Source organism: Notamacropus eugenii, chromosome 3 (assembly GCF_028372415.1).
Source record: "Notamacropus eugenii isolate mMacEug1 chromosome 3, mMacEug1.pri_v2, whole genome shotgun sequence".
Classification (NCBI taxonomy): Eukaryota; Metazoa; Chordata; class Mammalia; order Diprotodontia; family Macropodidae; genus Notamacropus; species Notamacropus eugenii.
In genome coordinates, this window is record NC_092874.1 from 200,875,391 (window position 1) to 200,898,569 (window position 23,179).

Below are 23,179 nucleotides of genomic sequence, written 5' to 3' on the forward strand. Positions count from 1 at the left end.
AGGGGAGTCAAATGAGGAGAAATCTAAAGATAGAGTTAAAAGGATTTGGGGCTATTGCCTGGAGTATGAAGCAAAGAGAGAGACTTAGGGATGAGGATTCAGTCACCAGCATGCATGAAGTAGTCAAGGGATTGGGTTAGAGCAATCCATTAGAGAATGACCATTCTAGTACAACAGGGGGATTGCAAACTATGCTGGACAAAGTCACCATCAATTCAAGCCACTGGGCAGAATATCCAAAGTTAGTAGTTTTCCTCCTTCCACTTTTTAGAAAAGGCTCTGGTTCTTCCCAACCACTAGGGATATATCCCTCTGCTTGGAGGGATGTCCCTTTTCACCAAAGACCCTACTTTTCAGTGCTCAGTAGATTTGGTTCTTCAGGGCCTTTAGATAAAACCTTTCCTCCCCTGGAAAATGGATAGTTTGACCCATAATCATCCTTCCCCACTCCCTCCCAACTTCTGTGATGAAAATTCCTCATTGATACCTTACTTAGGGCCACAATCACCACCAGCCTTCCTCCTTGCCAGGGATGAGCTCTAACCCTCGCTTAGATCCTTTCACTTCAAAATAAGCAACCAGACTTTGCCAAACTTCCCAATTTTGGTCCTTCACTGCTTCTTTCCCTTCCTGATTACCAAACCCTCTCCACCCCCTTCCCAACTATCTCCTTTCCAGGGATGCTCCTTCACGCCTCATTCCAGCCTCATAGTTCACATGCATGACAGTGTCTGTTGGCTCTCAACATCCCTTGGGGGAGGGAAGGGTGGTGGGAGCCAGGGCCGAAGAGCAGGTTAATGTTACAGCTCTGGATAAGTGACCTCGGCCAGTTGACGTCAGGGTGATGATGGGTATAGAGGAGGGCTGGGTTTCTGAACTCTAAAGATAGGTCAAATAAAATATAATTGTCCTCCAAGCAGGATTGAGTGAGGGAGCCGCAGATAGTCCCTGAGCCATGGTCTCCACCATCGTCAGAGGCTCAGCCAGGGTCCCTTTGCTCCCAGCCCGAGTGCCTGAGGCAGGTTTTGGTTTCATGTCAGGAACTGTAGTCTGCCTTCCAAAAATAAGCCCCTGCGGCCATGCTGAGGGGAGAAAAACAAGAAGGGCGGTATTTTTAGGGCCATTAATTCTGACCACGTGCCTGGGAGGCAAGGTGGATGGCCTTCCCACAGAAGCTGCTCATCACTATGCCTGCAGGAGGAGGCTGCCTCGGGGGCACGCTGTGGGCTTTCATCTTCTTGGGTGTTCTGGCTGGCATGCTGGTACCCTGGCCACTGGTGGGTGGCCTGGCCAACCCTGTGCTCCTGGAAAGGGGTTGGGGGACACTGCTGGGGTCCCAGCCCCAGGCTGGACTGCCTGGTGGGCTATCCCGCAGTAATTGGGAGAGTGGCTATTTGCTGGGGATCAAGAGGCAGAGGAGATTGTATTGCAACGTGGGCATTGGCTTTCACCTCCAGGTGCCCCCAGATGGCAGGATCAGCGGGACCCATGAGGAGAATCCCTACAGTAAGTGCAGTGACCTCTGGTGGGGTGGTTGGGGAATAAGGACCCTGGGAGAGAAGGGTGAGGGAAAATAGTGTGCCTCTTTGGTGAGACAAGGGAAGGAAACTTGCCGTAATCTGGAGGTCTGGCTTGCAGATATATTATAAAAAAGGTGGTGGTGGGGAACCTCCTTATTCTCTTCCACATTCCTTCCCACTGCCCCCTATTCAAGTTTGACCCTTTGTGGTGGGAAGTGATTGGCTAATGATCCTCACAGCCTCTCACCATCTCTCTGAGCACCTGAGGGACAGTGTGGTACTGGAGAAAGAATCCTGACCTGGGAGATGGGCAGAGACTGCACTTGAATCTTGGCTCCCACACTTACTAGCTGCATAGCTACAGATGTTCAGTTTACTCACCTGAGTGCAAAATAAGGACAATATTGCTGGCACTACTTACCTCATGGAGTGGTTGTGAGGGATGTGCTTTGTAAAGTACTATGTGAGGTTTCTTTTTTTAATATTGTTACTAATTATCTCCACAGGATTAGCAAAGTCCTATCTCTTACTTTATTAAGATCCCTGGAGTTCCTTCAGTTTTGGAAATCATGAGGGAGTAAGTGTCAGGAATAGTTAGACCAAATTAGAACCTAGCTTATTTTTTTTTTTAAAGGTTTTCCTCCACAGAGGAGGAAAGGAAAGCAATCTGCAATTTCTAGCCAACGGTCTTCCAAAATCCCTGTCCCACCCCCTTCCTCTTTTCTCACTCATTTCTTCTTTCTAAAATGTTATGCTGGTAGAAGGTGTGGGAGAGGGGGAGGGACAACTATCCTGATTCCAGGACTAGGGGGAAAGGGAACAGAATGAGGAAACCAAGCTGAGGGTTTAAGACTAGTCTGAGATCAGACCAGCCAATTCATGTAACCTTGGAGTTGGAAGTTGTCACTGACTACTAATCAGTTGTGTCCAGCAGGTCACTTCATCCCTCCTGGCTTCAGTTTGCTCATCGATAAAATGAGAGAGTAGAATAGATGTCTAAGGTCTCTTCCAGTTCTAAATATTATAAATCTCTAAAAAAGACTTTCGATATCTAGTCTAACAAGGGATGAGAAAACTCCCAGAAAGGTGTGACTTGCTTAAGATCACACGTCTGGCAAGCCTTGGCTCCTGGTTCATTTCCGTGATCTTTCTCCTACATTACAGTGATTCAAGAAAATGGCTTTTTGTGGCAGGTGATGTCTTGCGAGAGGCTAGATTTTAAATGTAAATAAGGTAGGCACAGACTTTGACCTACTCTCCTACTGGTGGGTCCTCCTAGTAAGGACTGATTTTGTTTGACCAAAAATTAAATAAAGTATAGTGATGGTGTTTGACTAGATAACTGAACTCCCTGGGTTAGACACCGGAAAGTACTTCTGCATTGTCAAGAGTTTTGAGACACAGAAAAGAACTGGCACTAAAGAATGTTACCAGTTGGGAAATGAACTGATGATCTCCTCTGTCTAGGGAATTCCCTTGAGGAAATTCTCTCTAGCAATGCAGGACTGCATGTCTGGTATAACTCAGAGTTTTAAGGAGTTGCCTTGGGCACTGGGAGATCGAGGGACTTGGCCAGGGTTACCAGTTCAAGGTAGGGCTTGAACCTGAGCTCTTGATCCACTACTCCACACTGTCTTGTTTCAGAGGTCTGTATAAAAAAGAGGGGGAACTGGGCAGGATTTGGGGAGAAGGGGGTGGGGGACGATGATTAACATATGCAGCCTTTCTGGAAGACAGCGATTTGGATCAATCTTGAAGGCAGAAGCATGAATTAGATATCCTCCTTAACCCCTTAAATTCAGAGGTTCTAGCCAGATCTTGACACTGAAATACCTTTTTGCTTAACACAACCCACAGTGAAGCAAAAAGATACAGTGGGAAGTGAACAGTCCAGAGATCCTGTCCTTGTTCTCATTCTGATTCTGCCTCCAAGCTCTCTTTAAAACTTTGACCAAGCTGTTCCCTCTCATTAGGTCTCAATTTTTTTTTTTTAGTCAAATAAGGTCATTGGAGTACGGGGCCTCTAAGGGCCCTTCCCCCTGGAGCATTCTGTGTTTGATATTATCTCATCCTTCCTTTTTTTACTTAGGTCTCTTGGAAATTTCAACAGTGGACCGAGGTATAGTGAGTCTGTTTGGGGTAAGGAGTGCTCTTTTTGTGGCCATGAACAGTAAAGGGAGACTATATGGGACGGTGAGTATGCAGAACTTTTTCTTTACCATTCTCATTCTCCTGGAGCTCTGCAAATGAATGAGAATTATAATGAACAATTTTCTCAGGAAGGTCTACAGTAGGAGATGGGGGAGGAAGGGAGAGTCTTCATTAAAAAAAGGTCTTTGTTATATCTTAACCTTTAGCAGTCTAAAGAAGTCTATGGTTCCATTCTCAGCATAATGTTTTTAAATTCATAATAGAAAATACATGGGACTAATAGGAAACGTTTATATTGAAATAGTTGTCAAATATTTTTCCCATGAAAGGTCATAGGAAGGAAAGGTCATGACCTTTCATGGGAAGTCTATCCATGGACTCCTAGTTGAAAACCCCTGTTCGAAAGTCTAAGTAATGACAGAATGATCCTCTTCTGTTTAATTTTCTCTCCCTTCAGAGGCTATAGGAATTTGGGGAGCCCTAATGAGGGAAAACCTTCCTCCACCTTCTTTCTCCCCAGACTGCTTTTGGTGAGGCATACTTAATCTAAAGTAGGAATAGGGTTCGTGGGAGTAAAAGCCACTGTTTCTCCCTCTTTATGAGAGATTTACAGAAATGACCTAAAGTGATGTGACTGCTCCTTCCCCAAAAAATGACTGGTGAGGTAATGTAGTTCTTGTTCCTCACAATCAATCAACATGCATTTATGAAGTACCCACTATGTACTTGGCACTGTGCTATGTGCTGGGTCGGTACAAATGGGAAAAAAATGAAAGTCTCTGCCTTCATGAAACTTAAATTCTCTCAGGAAGTGGTTGGAGAGAGGTTGAGTTCCAATGGATCCGGGGTATTGGGGTGGGGAATTCTCTGCAACCCATGTGAAATGTTTTCCCTCTTCAGGTTTTATAGGTTAATAGATCTAGAGGTAGAGGGACCTCAAAGGTCATATAGACCACCCCCTCATTTTACAAACAAGGAAACTGAGACCCAGAGAGTGGAAGTGACTCAACTAAGGTTACTAAGTAGAAAATGAAAAAAATTGTACCCAGATCCAAACCCTCCTATTCCCAGGTTGTAGAATCATTCTCCTTATTATTTATGACATTAATGCTTTTTTTTTTTAAATCATCACTTCTTAGGAAAGACATACTTGGCATTTTGGTAGAGAGAAAGGTTTATTTTATGTTATAGGTGAGAGCTGAGCTTGATGACCTTTTTCCCTGTGAGATTCTAGGATTTACTGCTTACCATACTCACATTCCAGGCATGTTCGCCTCTCACTCTGGTCCTCTGATTTGTGTTCTATTTGAGACTGGAATACAGTCTCTATTAGGAAAGGTTAAAGCAGTGAAATCATTAACCCCAAGAACAAGATCTAGTTCAAAGCAGTTTTCAAGAAATACACATTGTTAGTATGTGTCAAGAAATGAGTTCTACACCCCACTGGAGACAAACTAGGAGGAAGTGGTTTTGAGAGTTAAAGAGAGGGATTTAAGAGAGGATTTGGGGAAAGATATTTTGTTGGAGAAGGTTGGTAAATGCTAGAGTGGGCTTGATCAAAGGCAGGTTTTCAAATGTCCAGGATGGTTTCAGGGAAGTCTTTCCTGGAGATTAGGGGTGCATGTCTTTTAGAGGTCATCTACCTCCTTGGAAGATTTTACCATTATGAATTAGGGATGGGGAGAGAGGGAAAGACAGAACAGAGAATTAAAACGGGAATTCTTAAAGATAATAACCATCTTGGAGAAATAGATAGTGAGCATAGAACAGAAAAGCTTCAGCAATAAATCAACAATCATTTATTAAGAGCCTACTATTTGTCAGGCACTTTGCAATCGGTGCCATGAAGAAAGTGAAACAATCTATTCCTGCTTTCTAATTTATGAATCTCCCAGGAGACTTAGTACAAGGAACTTAGGGGAGGAAAACTAGAGGAAGGGAATGAGCATTTATATAGCACCTACTATGTGCTAGGCACTGTGATAAACACTTCACAAGTATTCCCTTATTGGATCCTCACAACAACCCTGTGATGTAGGTGCTTCTATTATCCTCCTTTTACAGTTGAGGAAAATAAGGCAGACAGAGATGAAGTGACTAACCCAGGGTCACACAGATAAGTAGTGTCTGAGGCTGGATATGAACTCAACTCTAGCTGATTATAAGCCCAGTGCTCTAGTGTACTCTCTAGATGCCTCTGCTTCACCACTGGGCAGAGTAGGCAGCCACCTTTATGAAATGATGTCAAGGACTCTAGAATATTTTCCCATCAATTTGACTATCCGTAGATAAAGGAGCTGGAAGAGGTCACTCATTTTACAGTTGAGAAACTGAGGCACAGAGAGGTTATAAACCTTTCTCCATGATTACACAGCTAGTAAAAGACTGAGGTCAGATCTATATTCAGGTTTTTCTAACTTGAAATCCAGCATTCTGTTTATTACACCAAGTTGTCTCCGAAGTAGAAGCTTCCATATAATAGTTTTATTAAAAACTCTTAGTTTTAAGTCCATCAGATAACATCTTCAGTGAGAATTCACTTATTACTAAACATTACATATGCTTTCCTCTAAGATATTATGAGGCTCTCTCCCAAGTGCACTTGGCAGAGAGCTGGAGGCATGCTAAAAGTAGAAAAAGGGGACAGAAACAAGATGGGGGACCATGAATATTAATAATAAATTTCACAGCTTTACCTGGGACTGATACAGGGAAGGGAGGCTGAAAAAGAATAAGTATATGAAATTTTTTAAGAGAAAAGTCTTAAAGAAAGAAAAGAAACCACAGATGGAAAACAGAACTAAATTATTGAAATTTCTAACTACTAGAGACATATAAAACATGGGCATATCCTCATTGCACATCATGAAGTAGGTAACTATAAAAGGGCACAGAAGTTTGTGAAAGGTACTATTCTTAAATGGTTAGAGTCCAGAGGAAAAGGGAGAATCCCTATGGGAAGCTCCAACCTGTTAATTCTTCTCTCCCCATGGCATTTGGCCAGAGAGAAGACTGGTTCATGAAAGCCTCTTCTCTGATATACTCAGGCATCTAAGCAGCTATATGGGAGAGCCACTGGGATAGGAACGTGGGCCCTACAGAGCGTGTGTCCTGGGCTCTGACAGCAGCTGACAGTTGGTGTGGCAGAAGACCAGGTGGTCTGTCTAACCTTCCCCGGGCTTCTTCCCTTCCCCAACCCAGCAATACCGAACTAGGGGCCTCCGAGGTTGTTATCACAATCTAAAAAACGATTGCTCCTCTCATCTCAGGGCCAGGAAGGCTCCTGCTGGGTGATGATTTCATTCAAGCTATTTCTCCTTACGCTCCTAGAGTTGCTTCACTCTGGATTCTCAGCTTGAACAGCAAAATGATTTTCAATAAGGAAGGCTGCTATTTGTACCCACAGGTTAAATTGCCCAGAGGTCTGGGATTTCTCCTCGGATGATGGTGACTGACATTTCCCCAAAAGTTGAAAGGGTTGCTGGGGATGGAAAATGAGAGGAAGGAAGGAGGGAAAGAAGGAAGCAAGGAAGGAAGGAAAGGAGCAAGAAGGAAAGAAGGAAGGAAGGAAAGAAGAAAGGAAGGAAAAGAGAGAGGGAGGGAGGAAAGAAGGAAGGTGTCATTAGATGATCTGACAAAGAACATTCCTATCACAAAACTTCATTAAAGCTAACTTTTTTCCCTTTTGATATCTGGACTATTTTGGTATTAAGGTTATTATGTGCATTTTAGATATACCACTCTGTATATATATAGGTATAATTTTGAAAAAGCTTTCTCCTTGTACTTCATTACGTCCTGTCATTAGGACTTTCTAACAATGAGAGCTATCCAAAAGTGGAGCAGATTACCTCAGGAGATAGTGAGCTCCCAGCACTAGGGGATTTCAGCTCAAAGCCAGATAACCATCTGTCAGTAATGTGGTAGAGCTTCATAGTCTTTCAAACAGGGGTTCACAATCTGAAGTCTATGGACCCTTTCTCAGAATAATGTTTTTAAATGCATAATAAATAATAATAATAAATGCATAATAAAATAAAATACAGGGGATTACAAATAAAACAAATTTGATTGAAATGTAGTTATCAAAAATTTTTGATAGTTCATATACTTCAGGTTTACAGCCTTGGCTCTAAAACAATAAATAAATTTAATGTGCATTGTTATTATTTTCAGAGTAAAGAGCTGGTCTAGATGACCTCCGGTGCCTCTGCCAACTCTGGGATTCTATAGTTCTCTGATTCTGTGATCTAAGGCATTATCTGGAAAGATATGAGGAAGGGAAGTAACTGTAGTTACCTAAAACAACTGACCTTGACTCATAGCAGGGAGTATGGCTCCCAAGGAATGGGACATAGTCCATGTATGTAAGTATGACAGAGTGAGGAGATGGGAAAATCAAGAGCCATATATACCCCATGTGCCCATAAAGAGCACTGGACTCCTGGGTTTGAGGGAATCAATCTTAAGGGCTATGGAAAGAAGGTGCTGTTCATTCAGCCTTTCCAGGGAAAATCCTAGACCTGGATGCCATAGAGGAGAGATTGAGTTTCTCATGGAGTTTACTATCTACTTAGAGAAACAAAAGAAATAGAATGGACAAAAACAATCCAGAGAACATTTTCTAAGTGCCATGTAAACTACAGCAGATTAATGCAGTATAAATTGTGTTGAGAAATGTTTGGAAAATAAGAAGTGATCTCAGATAACTGGCCTTTATCCATTAAAAATGAGATTAGAAAGGAAGAAGGATGTAGCCAGGGAGATTTAGGATGGACAGAAAGCACTTTATAGTAGCCAGAACTATGAGAAGTTGAAATGAATGGCCAGGAGTACCTATGGACTCTACTTGGACTACAGAGATCAAGTTCTAACCCTTTTATTTTTACAAAATAAGAAGGGATCTTAGTTTAGAAGTTCCCTTCCACATTTGTGGCAGAACCAGGAATAAAACCCAAGTCCCCTAAGTCTCAGGCCAGAACTCTTCTCTGGAGAGATGTTCCTTCTTCTCTTTCTGGGAGTGATGTTAGTTTAAAACTCTGCCTAAGGACAGGAGAACATAGGAAACAACCTCTCTTGCCATAGTTGTAAGTCTATGTTTTTAAAGAACATTTTTGCTTTGGAGAATATACATTGAAACATTTATTATTTTGTCCCTTTGCAAATTGTCTCTTTTCATTTTGAGAGCAGAGAAGTTTTAGAAAGAGATGGGTTGCCCATATGTCCCATTAGGTCAGCGTGGAATTTAAGACCATATAGTCCCAGGGCTGGAGGCATGACAAGCCCAGGATATGTGATCCTTTGAGATTATTTTTCACTTGTTAAAGTAATAATATACAGTAGCTGCTTTTATTAACATAGCATCCACGTGGTTGGACCTCTTTCTCACCAGAGATGAGAAGCCAACATTCCCTGCATCGATTAACAACGAATACAGGGACTTGGTCTTAATACATTCATTTCAATTCAGCAAACACTTATTAAGGTCCTAGCATGGGCAGAACCCTGAGGTAGGTGTTGGAGTGATACAAAGTCATGCATTCTTGCACTCATACTACAGAAAAACTTCCCAACGGTTTTTGTTCTGAGAAGCCCTTTCAACAACAACAAAAAATGTATTGTGAACTCCTGGGAGTAATTTAATATGCTCATAGTATTCTTTTAGATTTATTCATTAAATGTTCCCAATAACTTCAATAATGACTTTTGCCCAAAAAATCTCCAAATCAGAATTTGCATTATATGAAGTGCTAAACTTTGACATTTTATTCCACCTATAATTATGAAAACTCTAATTTCAAAATTATAAAACTTTAATTGTATCATGATTGGGCAATTATTTATTGCTCAACATACCATTAAAGAAATTTTATCACAAATCCTTTGGACCAACTTCCCAAACTCCCAAGGAATCCCAGAACTGCTAAATGGGAACCACTTTCTTTTCCCCTGTGCTTAACATACTGCCTAGCATAACATAGTAGAAGTTTAGTAAAATGTCTTTTGGGTGACTGACACAGAGAAGAAATACTCACCTGTAACTGCCACGTATGTGAAGGTGCTAATAGCAAACAGCTTTAATTGTTACCACATAAGTACTGATTTATTTTAGTTCAAGTCAAACATTTTTCTCAAATTTATTTATTTGTTTTCAGTTTTCAACAATCACTTCCATAAATTTTAAATTTTCCCCCCCTCCCTCCCAAAGATGACATGCAGTCTTACATGGGCTCTATATTCTTGTTAAACACATTTTCATACTAGTCATGTTGCATAGAAGAATGGGAGAAAGCATGAGTAAAACTAAACAAAACCAAACATAAAAGAGAAAATAGTCTGCTTCATTCTGTGTTTCAGTTCACGGTTCTTTCTCTGGATGTGGATGACATTTTGCATCGTGAGTCCTTTGGAAATGTTTTAGATCCATGTCTTGCTGTGAGGGACTAAATCTATTAAAAACAGCCCTCACACATTGTGGCTATTACTATGTATAATGTTCTCCTGGTTCTGCTCACTCAACAAACATTTATTTAATGCCTACTACGTAGTAGGATTAAGATATTGTGAAAAAATGGAGAAACAAAAATTTCAAAACAAACTGCATCATTCCTGTGTTCAGAGAGTTTACAATCTACTAGTGTGGATTGTACATGTAGAATATGATGGAGTCAAAGATGAGATCAGGAAAAAAATTATCTAGGAAAAATATTGTCTTATATAACATTTAATTTCCCTTAGGACCTTCATATTGTTGTTCAGTCATTTCCAACTCATTATGACCCCATTTGGGGTTTTCTTGGCAAAGATACTGGAGTGGTTTGCCATTTCCTTCTCCAGTTCATTTTACAGATGAGGAAACAGAGGTAAACAGGGTGAAGTGACTTGCCTACTACACCTTGTAATTGTCTGAGAATGGATTTGAACTCAAGAAGATGAGTCTTCCTGATTCCAGGCCTAGCATACTATCCATTGCACCACCTAGCTGCTAAACAGTGGTTAGGAGTCAAGAAAGGGAGAAAGTAGTGAGAGACAATCCTACTATGTTGTAGGATTTGGGGTCAGACAGCCTAGGTGCCATTTACTGTGTGACTTAATTTAAGTCATTTAATCTTGCTACAAAGTACGCAGGGCAAGAATTAGTAATTCATGCAGAGTTGGAAACCCAGAGACCCAGACTCATTAAGTGACTTGTCCAAAGACATTCAGTAAGTATGTGACAGCTGGTTATAAGATCCAGCTGTTTTCAGTGAGCAGGCTGGTGCCTCTCCTAGTCAATCAAGCAATGATATTGCTAGAGCCAAACTGGGCAGTGTACTAGAGAAGGGGTTATGAGGAGCTAGGCGGTTAAAGAGAACTCAGACACAGACTGTTAAGAAAGCCACAGAGGCAAGAAGGCAGCCTTGTTAGTACAGCTTGTTAGCTAGTTAATTTGTTTGTCTCCATAGAGACAAACTAACTCAATCAACTAAAACATTAAACTATGATCATGTCTGTTTTACATATATCTCTGTAAAAACTTTTTCATTCATGTTTATGAAATCAAAGACTTTAAGAAAAACGCAAAAATATTACTTTACTTAAAACATCTATTTTGATGTAAATTCTCATTTATTTTTGCAGATTATTGGTATTTTCAGCAAAAAAGTTATAGCTTTACTAAAAAACTGTTTCAATATAAATTCACATTAGTTTTCCTAAATTTTAAGTATTTTCAGTAAAAATTAATTGCTTTACTAAAAACAATTATTTTGGTGTAAATTCACATTTATTTTGCAGATTATTAATATTTTCAGCAAAAATAGCTTTATTAAAACTATTTCAATATAAATTCACAATAATTTTCATAAATTTTCAGTATTTGTTGAATACTGCTGTAGTAAGAAAGTAGAAAACCACCCATATATCTTCCTTATATTTTTCTCAAAAAAAAAGGGTTTTTTTCTGGACAAAACACAGCAAAACATTATAAACTTTTGAGTATGTCAGAGATGAACGTGTCACACCACCTAAGTCACTTGTGGTGACACAAAGACTTCCCATTCAGGATCCATGGATAAGCTATGATTTCAATAAGATTTTCACTTCTTGCTAGGATCTAGATATACATGTAGCCAAATGAGATGTACTGGCTTCACATAAATCTCTTTTAGCTAGATGCAAATCTAAACAACTCTGAGGTACCACATCATGCCTATCAAATTGTCTAACATGACAAAACAGGAAGATGATAAATGTTGGAGAGGATGTGGGAGAGTTGGAACACTAATTCATTGTTGGTGGAGCTGTGAGCTGATCCATCCATTCTGGAGAGCAATTTGGAACTATGCCCAAAGGGCTACAAAAATGTGCATACCTTTTGACCCAGCAATATCGCTTTTATGACCCAAAGAGATCATAAAAATGGGGAAAGGTCTCACATGTACAAAAATATTTATAGCAGCTCTCCTTGTGGTGGCCAAGAACTGGAAATCAAGGGGATGCCCATCAATTGGAGAATGGCTGAGTAACTCGTGGTATATGAATATAATGGAATACTATTGTGCTGTAAGAAATGATGAACAGGAGGATTTCAGAGAGGCTTGGAAGGACTTTTATGAACTGATACTGAGTGAAATGAGCAGAACCAGGAGAACATTGTACACAGTAACAGGCCAGAGTGTGTGAGGATTGTTTCTGATAGATTTAGTCCTTCACAGCAGTACAAGGACCTAAAACATTCCCAAAGGACTTGAGACAAAATGCCATCCACATCCAGAGAGAGAACTATGGAGTTGGAATGCAGAATGAAGCAGACTCTTTTCTGTTGTGTTATGTTTTGTTTTGGTTTGGTTTTTGTCATATTTTCTCCCATTCTTTTTAATTCTTCTATGCAACATGACTAATGTGAAAATGTGTTTAATATGAATGTATGTGTAGAACCCATATTAAGATTGCATACCATCTCGGGAAGGGAGGAGAAAATTTAAGACTTATGGAGGTGATTGTTGAAAACTGAAAGCAAATAAATTAATTTTTTTAGAAACAAAGAAGGCAAAAAAATAAAGCTCTCTTAGCTTCTTTGGTGAGTAGGTCACTTACACCTTACAAAAATGATTTGCTATTGATATGGAAGGAAAGGGGGAAACAAACCTTTATTAAGAACTTACTTTGGGCCAGGCCCCATATTTACAAACATTATGTCATTTATTCTCTTTTGATAGATCTCTTTTATGGAGTGAACTTTTTTAGTAATCTTCTCATGATTACATTTACAACTTCCAAAGAAATGTTGCCTTGTACCTTATTCGGATTCAGAGATTTATAATCCAAATCTGCTATAATGGAATATACAGATGATATAAAAGTAATAGGAGGTCTGTTGTCTAGATATATCTTCCTTCCCTTAGAAGACTGATGAATGTTTTTATTCCAAAGGACTGATATATTCCAACCCCTTGATTCACTTTCTTCTCTCCAGTTGCAGGCTTTAGCATTTCTATGAGACTACCAAGGAAAAAACAGCAAAAGAGAGGCAACCAGAGTGAACTTTGTTGTTCACATAGTTGGAGACTGGGCAGCTGAGCTCTGCTGGAAGGCAGTTGCCCTAATGAGGACACTAATCTCTCTCCAAGTCTAAACCTGCTTGTAGACAATAAATTAAAACAGGGAAAGATGAGGTCTCTGAGATGGTGGTCCTAAGATTAGCCTTTATATTAGGGTTGTGAAGACAATAGTGGGAAGCTAGATAGTACAAAGGATAGAGCCCTGGGCTCAGAATTAGGAAGACTCCTCTTGTTGAATTCAAATCTAGCCTCAAACACTTACTAGCTGTGTGACCCTGCTCAAGTCACTTAACCCTATTTGCCTCAATTTTTCATCGGTAAAATGAGCTAGAGAAAGAAATGGCAAATGATTCTAATATCTTTGCCAAGAAAACCTCAACAAGGACTCACAAAGAGTTAGACAGACATGCTTGAAATGATTCAACAACAAAGATGATAGCATTGATTGAAGAACCAATAAGAAAACCAGAAAAGGACCCTTCATGGCAGAAGTGATGAGAAATCTGGTTACCAAGGTGACTTTTCTCTTGTGAATGTGTTTCTTTGTATTATTGGGTTGCTGGGAAAAGTCATATGCTCTCATCAAAATTCCATTTTTATGTCCAGCTACAGTGTAGGAAAATCCCATCACCTTTCAAGCAACTACTAGCACAGATCAGACCAGAGCAGAGAGCTCTATTCTCTAGGCATGGGTGATTTTTTGGGGGGAAAACTTGTTGACTTGTCCGAACATTACCTTGCTATGACAAATTAGCACACAGTAGGAAGATGTGAGCTCTAGTTATAACTACTGTCTTCTTTTATTAGTTTTAGAGCTCCCTATCTTCTGTGGTACCGTGTACACATACTCCCATAGACAGAATGGGATAATAGAAAGAGCTTTGGACTTTGAGATAGAATAGCTGGGTTTAAGTCCTTCTTTTCGGCAGTAGGTGTGTGATCTTGGATGACTTGGTCACTCGCAACCTCCATTTCTTCATGTATAAATCAAGGCTAACAAATGCTTGCATCACTTATCTCATGGTGGGTGTGTCGATATAACCTCATGCCTTGAGACTCCAAACTCTAGGCTTATACAAAATTCAGTCATAGATTGTTGTTGTTCAGTCATGTCTGATTCTCTGTGACCCTACTTGGGGTTTTCTTGGCAAAGATACTAGAGTGGTTTGCCATTTCTTTGTCCCGCTCATTTTATAGATGAGGAACTGAGGCAAACAGAGTTAAGTGACTTGCCCAGGGTCCACAACTAAGTGTCTGTTGTTTGTCCTATGTTCTCAAAGAGGACCGAGACTTCAGGAAGATGATGCCATGACTTGCAGATGAATTGGGTTTAAGTGAGGGAGGGCTGTGCAAGGTTGCCAGCCTCACTGTCTCCTCTGGAGCCATCTGGGTCCAATGGCAAAATACAGAGGGGGAAGTAAGTGTCTGAGGTCAGATCTGAATTCAGGAAGATGTGCAATACTCTGTCCATTTCTCCACCTAGCTATCCCCACTATGGTTCTTATCGCTCCCAGTTAGAGTTGTCTTGGGGAAATCTCAGAATTCATCCCTGAGTATTGGATGTCTCCAGAAATGTGGATAAAAGTATTCTCTGATCCCACACAAGCACTTGCAGGACGTACTTTAGCTCACACCACAGAAAATGCAGAAAACAAATAAGGTAATAATTATTATTACCTGGAAGATGATTTTGGTTCCGTTCAAAACTTATGAGTGGGTCTTCTTTAAATTATGGGAATGAGTGGTCTAGGGCTAAAACTTTTCCTTAGATAAGTCACAAAAAGGGCAACCTGCATTTGGAAAATCCAGAAGTAATTCTGTAAATTTTACAAATTAACATTGGAGGCTGGAAAGTATAGTACAGTGAATGCTGGCTATATAAGCATGGAGCTGGTTTTAAATCCTAGCTATACAACTTTAGGCAAATTAGCTAATTTTATTGGGCTTTTGTTTTAAAGGATCATAGATTTAGATCTGGAGTGAACCTTAGAGGTCATCTGTTTTATCCTGCATCAATTTATAGACAAGAAAATCAAGCCAGGATCTGAACCCAGAGTTTCTGGGTTCTATCTACCAAGCCACACTACCCCTAAAGTTCTACTCTAATGCCTTATACTGACATGGAGGTGACTCTGTGTTCTTGATGGCTATGTCAGTGGAGTGTAATGGCTGGTAGGTCAGACTAGCTGGTCAGACTTTTGAATCTAGTCAAAATAATGAGCTGCATGCCTGGGATCTGAAGACCAGACTAGCTATGTTCCAAGTCTCATTTCAAGGTTGGCCATAAGTGATGACTTTTTCAGCTAAAGTAATCCTCTGAGACTATAACTTTGCCAAGTTACAGAGAGGATGGCTTCTAGGTTGATGCTGGGAATTCTAAGGTCAACAAAAATATTTGTTGTTCATTCAATCAGTATTCAACTCTATGAGACTCCATAGACTTTGTCCATCGGGGGTTTTTGGCGAAGATACTGGAGTGGTTTACATTTCTTCTCCAGTGTATTCCTATTTTACAGATGAAGAAATAAGGAGTTAAATGAGAGAGTTAGTAAGTATGTGAGGTTGGATTTGAATTCAGATCTTCCTGATTCTAGGTCCTGGTGCTCTATCTACAGTACCACCTAATAAAAATCTAGCTTCCCCCAAATATTGAACTGTCTTCAAGAATAGCATAGAGCATTGTCAGTTATGACCATGGAAAGAACACTATACTTAGAGTTCCAGTCTTGACATTTACATAAATTCATTATGAGTTTGTGTGTTGGTACTTCACCTTACTAAGTCTGTTTCCTCATAGGGAAGAGGACAGAATGTAGGACTTGTAGTCAGGAAGACCTGAATTCAAATCCTGCCTTAGACCCTTCCTAACTACATGATCCTGGGCAAGTCACCTAACCTTTTTCAGCACCTTCCTCAAAGAGTTTCTGAGGATCAAATTAGATAACATTTAAAATTCTTTGCAAATTGTAAGGTATTATATAGAAATGTTAGCTATTATTACCTGTAAAATGAGAGTATCAGATTAGATGGTGTCTGAGGGTTCTTACATTCTGTGATTCTCCCTGGAATAGTTTATTGAGGGATATAGTGAGTTTGACAGGGAGGGAGGGAATGATCCTATCTAGAATATGACTAAAGTAGTTGCTATTAGCCTCTTCTCACAAGCTCTCTCTGCCAATCATCCCACTTTTTGCTCCTCTCATCCTCAGCCCAGTTTCCAAGATGAGTGCAAGTTCCGAGAAACCCTCCTGCCCAACAACTACAATGCCTATGAATCGGACCTGTACCGAGGGACCTACATAGCACTGAGCAAGCATGGACGAATAAAGCGTGGCAATAAGGTATCCCCAGCCATGACTGTCACCCATTTCCTGCCCCGGATATGAAGAAACCAAGAAGAAGGCTCTTCTGGAGAGGACAACTTCTCTGTTTGAATTTTGCACACATGAATAGCATCTCTTTCCCACCCCCAGCCCCATGGATGTCCCCTGAATCGTGTTTTTAATATTTCATGGATATGTATGTATCAGGAAATTGACCAGGAGATTTTGGCCTTCTTAACAACATTTGGTTGCCTGTTGCTGCTGATCCTACCCCAATTCATATGATTTTCCTGGTGCTTCCTAGAAATGTCACCCTCTAGATACAGGAGGAGTGTCCCCATCTCCCAGAATGGCAATGGAGCCTTTGCTGTGATCTTATACTGTAACAGAAGGCGTAGATGTCTGCCATGGGATACAAGTACACACATGGGTGTGTGTGTTTGTGTGCGCATGTTTATGCATACTTATATGTCCTTATATGTACAGAACAGAGGCATTTCAAGGCATTGAGTTTCATTTCTCCTGGCTTCATGACTACAGGAATCTACCCACAAGTATGTCACTTGTCACATAGTCAGGATTGATGGATGCTCACTGATATGGCCTCTTCCCTCAACTCTCTACTCAGAGGCCAGTGACTTCACAGCAAGCAGGGAGCAGCTGTCCTGTGAGTCCACGGAGTACAAGGCAAGAGATTTCAGCTATGAACAGGAGGAATGACGATTAGACACGCAAAGATTCTTGAATCTTAGGCACCGGAATGCATTGCCAAGGGGAGCTGGGGATATCTCCTTAAGAGTAAAAAAGGGAGAACAGCTGCCAAGAATGGTTGAAGCAGACCTGCCTGCAGGCAAAGGGTGAACTGGATGGTCCAAGGACATCCCTTTCACTGGGAATAAAGGCAGGAACAAAGCTGCCTGCCCATAATTCTTCTTTGTGCTGAAGCATATCATTTGAACCTGAGATGGCAAGGAGCCTTATTTGGTAGCCTCCTTTGAAGGGACAAGAAAGAGGGTTGAAAAATGTTAAACAGGTATCAAAACCCATGTGGCAGATACTATGCAGTAGCACCCATCTCTGGAGTCATTAGCCTGTAGCTGGCAGAATGAACCTCTAGAGGTCCACTCTTCCCAAGGTCCAAAGTTTATGTTAATTCTATGAAAAATGAGCTGCTGACATCAGCCAAGTATTAGGTGAACCCTTGTCTGCTGGATTCCATGACACCCCCTGCCTTTTGAAGTAGAGGTCCCCAAGTCAACTATAAATACTGACTCTGCCTTCAGATTCCTGCCCTGCTGGAACACTCCTAAATCTAAAACCAGATTGAGCCATGTCAAAGTACAAAACATTCTCTGCATATGTGAACCAGAAAGTTATGGAATGACCTGACATCCCACCCTGCCACCATTTTCTTGCTCCCCACCCCCCCCCCCCACTACTGCAAGACAATCCCTCATCTGTTGCAAATACCTTCAACCTCAGCATACCTCTCTATTTGCAGATGAACTCATCTATAAATAGACCTGAACAGTGGGTATGTGGACCAAAAATGGCTCTACACGACCCAAAGGCAAGAAAATATTCTAGCTGTAGTCCTGTCTTTCTAATACCAAAGGCAGTCATGTCTCTGGCTTACTTGAAGGCAGAGATCTGGGTGAGGTGACCTCTAGAGGCATCTTCCAGATTATTGAGTCAGTGATGGTAGCATCTTTATTAGGGATCCCAAGAGGTGACTTCAGAATCTGGGGTTCAGGGGGAGACATTAGAATTCTAGAACAGCAGCAGAATGCCAGATGGAAAGGTGGTGGATCATCTCAGTCAGGGAAAGAGGCAGAGTAGATAAGTCAGAGGATCATTTCCTCTCTTCTCATCTCTTTGCAGAAACTTGGCTTTAGTGGGAGGAAACTCCAGAGAATGCCACAAGGGCCAAGGTTACTGCTATATCCTCTTGAATACAAATTGGATGACTCAAATCCTGACTGGGAGCTGTTTCAGATATCAACTTCCCTTTCCCAACCTAGGAGTGGATAGAAAATGAGGCCAATGAAAAATGTCATCTATAGGTTGCAGTGGTTAGTTAGGTGTCTCTTCCCAGGTACAAATTAGGTAGAAGTCAATTTAGACCCTACAGTCAACCTTTGTTTACCTATGGCAATTGTAATAAGTGAAATCTGCAAATGACCCAGCCACCTTTTAATAGTCAAAAGCTCACATGTCCCCCAACTGATTGAATTTAGTAAAACGGACAGCTTGGATTTCATCCCCTCTTCTTTGCTCTGCCTTCTTTCTGGTGAAGGTGAAAATGTGACTTGTGATGACTAAGATTCTAATTTTAAATTAGAATTCTAAAGAAGAGAAGTGAGAAACTCATGTAATTCATAAATTGGAAGTCTCTAACTCTTTAGAATTGACTGTATTGACTTCAAATCCTTGACTCCACTCTGACTTCCCAAGACAGATCATTGCAGAGGAATAAGAAGAGGTAACACAGGAATGGATGAGGGGTACCTCCCTCCCTCGTACCTATCTGTTCGCCTTTTCCTAGGTTCTTAAGAAGTCTTCCAGACTCCTGAAAGCCAGGGTTGGTTGATAAGACCCCTTCTACCCATGAGGACTGGAAGGAGGCATTACGACTTCTCCAGGTTCACAAGGCCAATATAAAGAACAAAACCATCTGGATGCATGATCACAATTCAAGAATTACCTAGAGGCTTTCTGCCATCATGAAGACCCTCTGTGGGAGTACCCTGTGGGACTTTTAAAACATTATATCTCAGTCATGTTTCATACACACACACACACACACACACACACACACACACACATACTCTCCCCAATATCCCCCACTGTTCCCTTACCTTCTTACATGTTTCCTTTTGTAGAATCTCTCTTAAAAACTTTTTTAAAAATTGTAAACTCATTATCCCTCCTCATCTACCATCCTTTGCAATCTATCTAGGATCATGATCTAAGAAAAAGATAATTTCTTCTTCTTTTTTTCAGGTCATCGTATTATCACATTAAGGAGGGGAGACTTACTACTCTTGTCTCTAGAAGATCAGAGTATTGGGATAAATTTCCCCTCTGGGGTAGTCCTCTCATAGTCTAGTACTACCTCCTTTTTTATAGTGGTCGACGACACTTGGCTGCAAGGACCCATGGGCCTCCACTCCCATCTCTTCCCAGGATAATGCACCAGTGTCTAAGTTCTGTCCCCTTTGTTTGTCTTGGACCTTAGCTCCAGCCATCCTTGCAAACTAATTTTCCAGGCTCTGTTTCTGGCCTCTAAGACCTTAGGATATCAATCTGTCCTCAGGTTGCAAAGGTCTTTGCCCTTTTTTCACATGGACACAGGTGCTAGTTTTCATTCATCTTTCTGTCTTCCTGGAAACTTCTGTTCTTCCCCTACAACTCTGGGCACTGAGCTCCTGGGGAGATGGTTCCTATCCCATCAGGTGATTTAGGATCATTTGATGGTCCTTCTTCCCAAACTCAGTAGAAAAGTGGAGGAAAATGAGTAGGGGATGGGAAAAACTCAACACATCATCCATCCAGTCCTCCAGATACTTAAGTCATTCAGCAGTGTCCAGGTATACTGGTATATCCTTGTCATCCCCCAAGAAGTGTTAATGCCTCCTTGCCATCTGGGGGAGTCAAGGAAGAAAGGAGAAGGGTTAGAAGTTGCTTAAGGTACAGCAAGTATCCAGTCCCAGTATGCTATGTATGCCCCTCCAACCACTGTGAATCAGAGGTCAGATCAAATGCAGATATGTCTCTCCTATCACCTGGACATCCTAAACCAATTATTTGTGCTCTGATAGGTCAATAAGCTCCTTGTTATGGTCACTGCCTCCAATGATATCCCAACCAACCCATCCTTTTCATTCTATGATTCTTAGTCACTTCATGTATCCTTGATAGTGGACTGGCCCACCTCAAGCATAAGCCATGATTAGTAAAGTATGACAGCTGCTCACCTCTACCATGCTTCTTACCTTTGCCCCTTTGGGTTACTTGTAATTGTGGTTCTTTGGAGATCATGGGGTGGCATGATTTACAGCCACATTGCATGACTGGGAAAAATATTGGTGCTAAAAGATGTGCTTTTGTAGCGGCAAGCATCTTAACAATGCTGAGACATTTACCAAATGTGATTCTGCCCCTGTCTACCCCGATTCAATTCTGGGCCTTCCTCATTTGCCCACCTGCAGCAGCTGTCTGAGATATACCTCATTGAACAATCGCATTTTTGGCGTTCCTTCTTGCACAAAGCTGGACAGTGTTGCATCCTGACATTGTTTTCTCTTCCTGTAAATTAAGATATACCTCATATGGGGCCTTTGCAGTTCTAGAGGTTTGTACAACAGGTCAGAAAACAGGAGCTGATAATCAAATGTTAGTAAAAGATGTGATGCTTCTGTATTGTTTCAGATGTATGTGCTGTGCACAAACCGTTTCATGTACCAATGGGAAAAATGCAGTCTTTTTATACATTTCTCTAAGCTGTTTTGATCCCCCACCTCTCCTTCCCATCTCCATCCTGTATCTCTCCTCTGTCTCCTCATCTCCCTCCCTCCACCCCCCCCCCCATTAAAACTAATGACAGATCTTTGGGTTGCAGTAGTATCTTTCCTTCAAGAAGCATGAGATTGTCTTACCACTATATCTCTAGAGAGCACCAGAATGATTTGCAGATTGAAAGAATCAATCCATTCGCAGGGATTCATTGATTTTTTTTAAGTTCTTGTCTTCATGGACCTTACATTCTATATAGATGGAGATAACATGCATAGAAAGGCATACAAAATAAATGTGATGTGCGGAGATGGAGGGCAGAGAAGGTGCAGGAGGGTTGCACTAAGAGGAAAGCATCAAGAAAGTCTTCATATAAGAAATGGTCCCAGGGCTAGAATTTGAAGAAAGCTGGGGATCTAAAGGGCAGGTGAGAGGAAGGAAAGTACGTTAACCATGGTGGCAACATGTGAAGGAGAAAGCCATTTTGGCTGGGTCGTAGACTATGGGAGTGGAAGTAATATATAAGAAGTACAATATTATACACATATGTGTGTGTATATGTGATATACATTACATAATATATAGAATATGATAAGTCAGGAAAGGTAGCTTGAAGTCACAGGGTAAAGAGCTTTAAATACCAAACAGAGGAGAGAGCAAGGTCCAGAAGTTCGCCTAAAACCACATAAAAAGGCATCATCTCTGCTTCTCCAAGACCACTCATGTTTCTGAACTCATTGAGTAACTGACTTTACAGTTCCCACACCTAGAATAGGACGGTGCCTGGAATACTATTCAAGGATCTTTGACTTCATCAATCATGATTCTTCCTCCACCAACACAGAGAGCTACCTACTGTTTTGTGCCTTAGTGGGCAGTCGGGTGGTACAGTGATTAGGGTGCTGGGCCTGGAGTTGGGAAGATTCATTTTCCAAATCTAATCTCAGACACTTGTTTGTCTCAGTTTTCTCATCTGTGAAAAATGAGCTAGGGAAGGAAATGGCAAATCACTCTAATATCTTTGCCACAAAAACCCCAAATGGGGCCATAAAGTGTCAGACGCAGTTGAAAACAACTGAACAAGAAGAAGAAAACAGTCTTCATCAGTTGTTGAGGGGAAAAAAACCACCTTGTGGTTAACTTTCTAATAATGAGCCTGGCTGAGCTTCTCTTGGCTGATCCTCAGGTGACAGACACACAGTCACTTAGTGAACCTATGTCATTCCGGCTTGGTACTTGGCACCACCTGCCAGAGCTTATACCCTGCTGGCCTTTAAGACACAGAGTCACTTCCATACCTGATGATGCATGAAAGGAATATCTTAGTGGAGGACCTGGCAAATGTGAGAAGTATTTACTGAAAGAATGTTTCTGCCTTCCCAGCATCTACTTCCCCACCCCCCACATCCTACACCTAAAGGATATAGGTGCAGTGGGAGAAATTTAGTAATTTTCTTAATTGAACAGGCCTGGGCTCGTAAACCCTCCCCCTCCTCCTATCCACTGAAATTAGCTTATTGTCATATTCTCAACATAGCACTGGTCCCTGCCTAATGACCATGTAATGTAAGAGAAAGAGCATAGGATAGAGAATACACAAAAATAAAGAAAATGATCAGAAACCATTCTATTTAACTGTATTTAAATAGAATGTAAAATATCTATATTTAAAAAAGCAGGAAATTGAGAATCTTAAACAACCTAAGCTCAGAAAGAGAAATTGAGTAAGCCAAAGCAGGTGGGGGCGGGGTGGAGCTAGATGAGAAAGAGTCCAGACAGATTACAAGGGAATCGTACCAAACATTTAACAATCAGTGCCTAAGATAAATAACATGTTCACAAAAACAGAGGAAGAAGGTGCCTTACCGGATTCTGTCTGTAAGACAAATAACTTCATATCTGAACCAGGGAGAAATAAAAGAAAAAGAGAACTATAGACCACTATGACTACATAATATTGGCACAAAATATCAAGATATGAACAAAGAAGCCTCAGCAACTTTTAAAAAGTTATTCACTGTGATCTGATTGGATTTGGGATTGTAAGAATGGTTCAGCATCAGAAATCTACAAATGTCACCAATTATATTAATAACAAAAATAATAAAAAGCACATTGGGAAGCACAT

The 23,179-nt window shown here is 40.9% G+C and overlaps 1 protein-coding gene across 1 annotated transcript; it reads left to right on the forward strand.

Annotated features, from left to right (window-relative positions):
• Positions 1 to 1,157: 1,157 nt before the first annotated feature.
• On the forward strand, positions 1,158 to 21,198 carry FGF6 (fibroblast growth factor 6). The gene is made up of 3 exons (XM_072653988.1): positions 1,158 to 1,506; positions 3,610 to 3,713; positions 16,423 to 21,198. The coding sequence occupies exons 1-3, from the start codon at positions 1,158 to 1,160 to the stop codon at positions 16,597 to 16,599; spliced, it is 630 nt and encodes a 209-aa protein (XP_072510089.1). The 3' UTR covers positions 16,600 to 21,198.
• Positions 21,199 to 23,179: the final 1,981 nt, after the last annotated feature.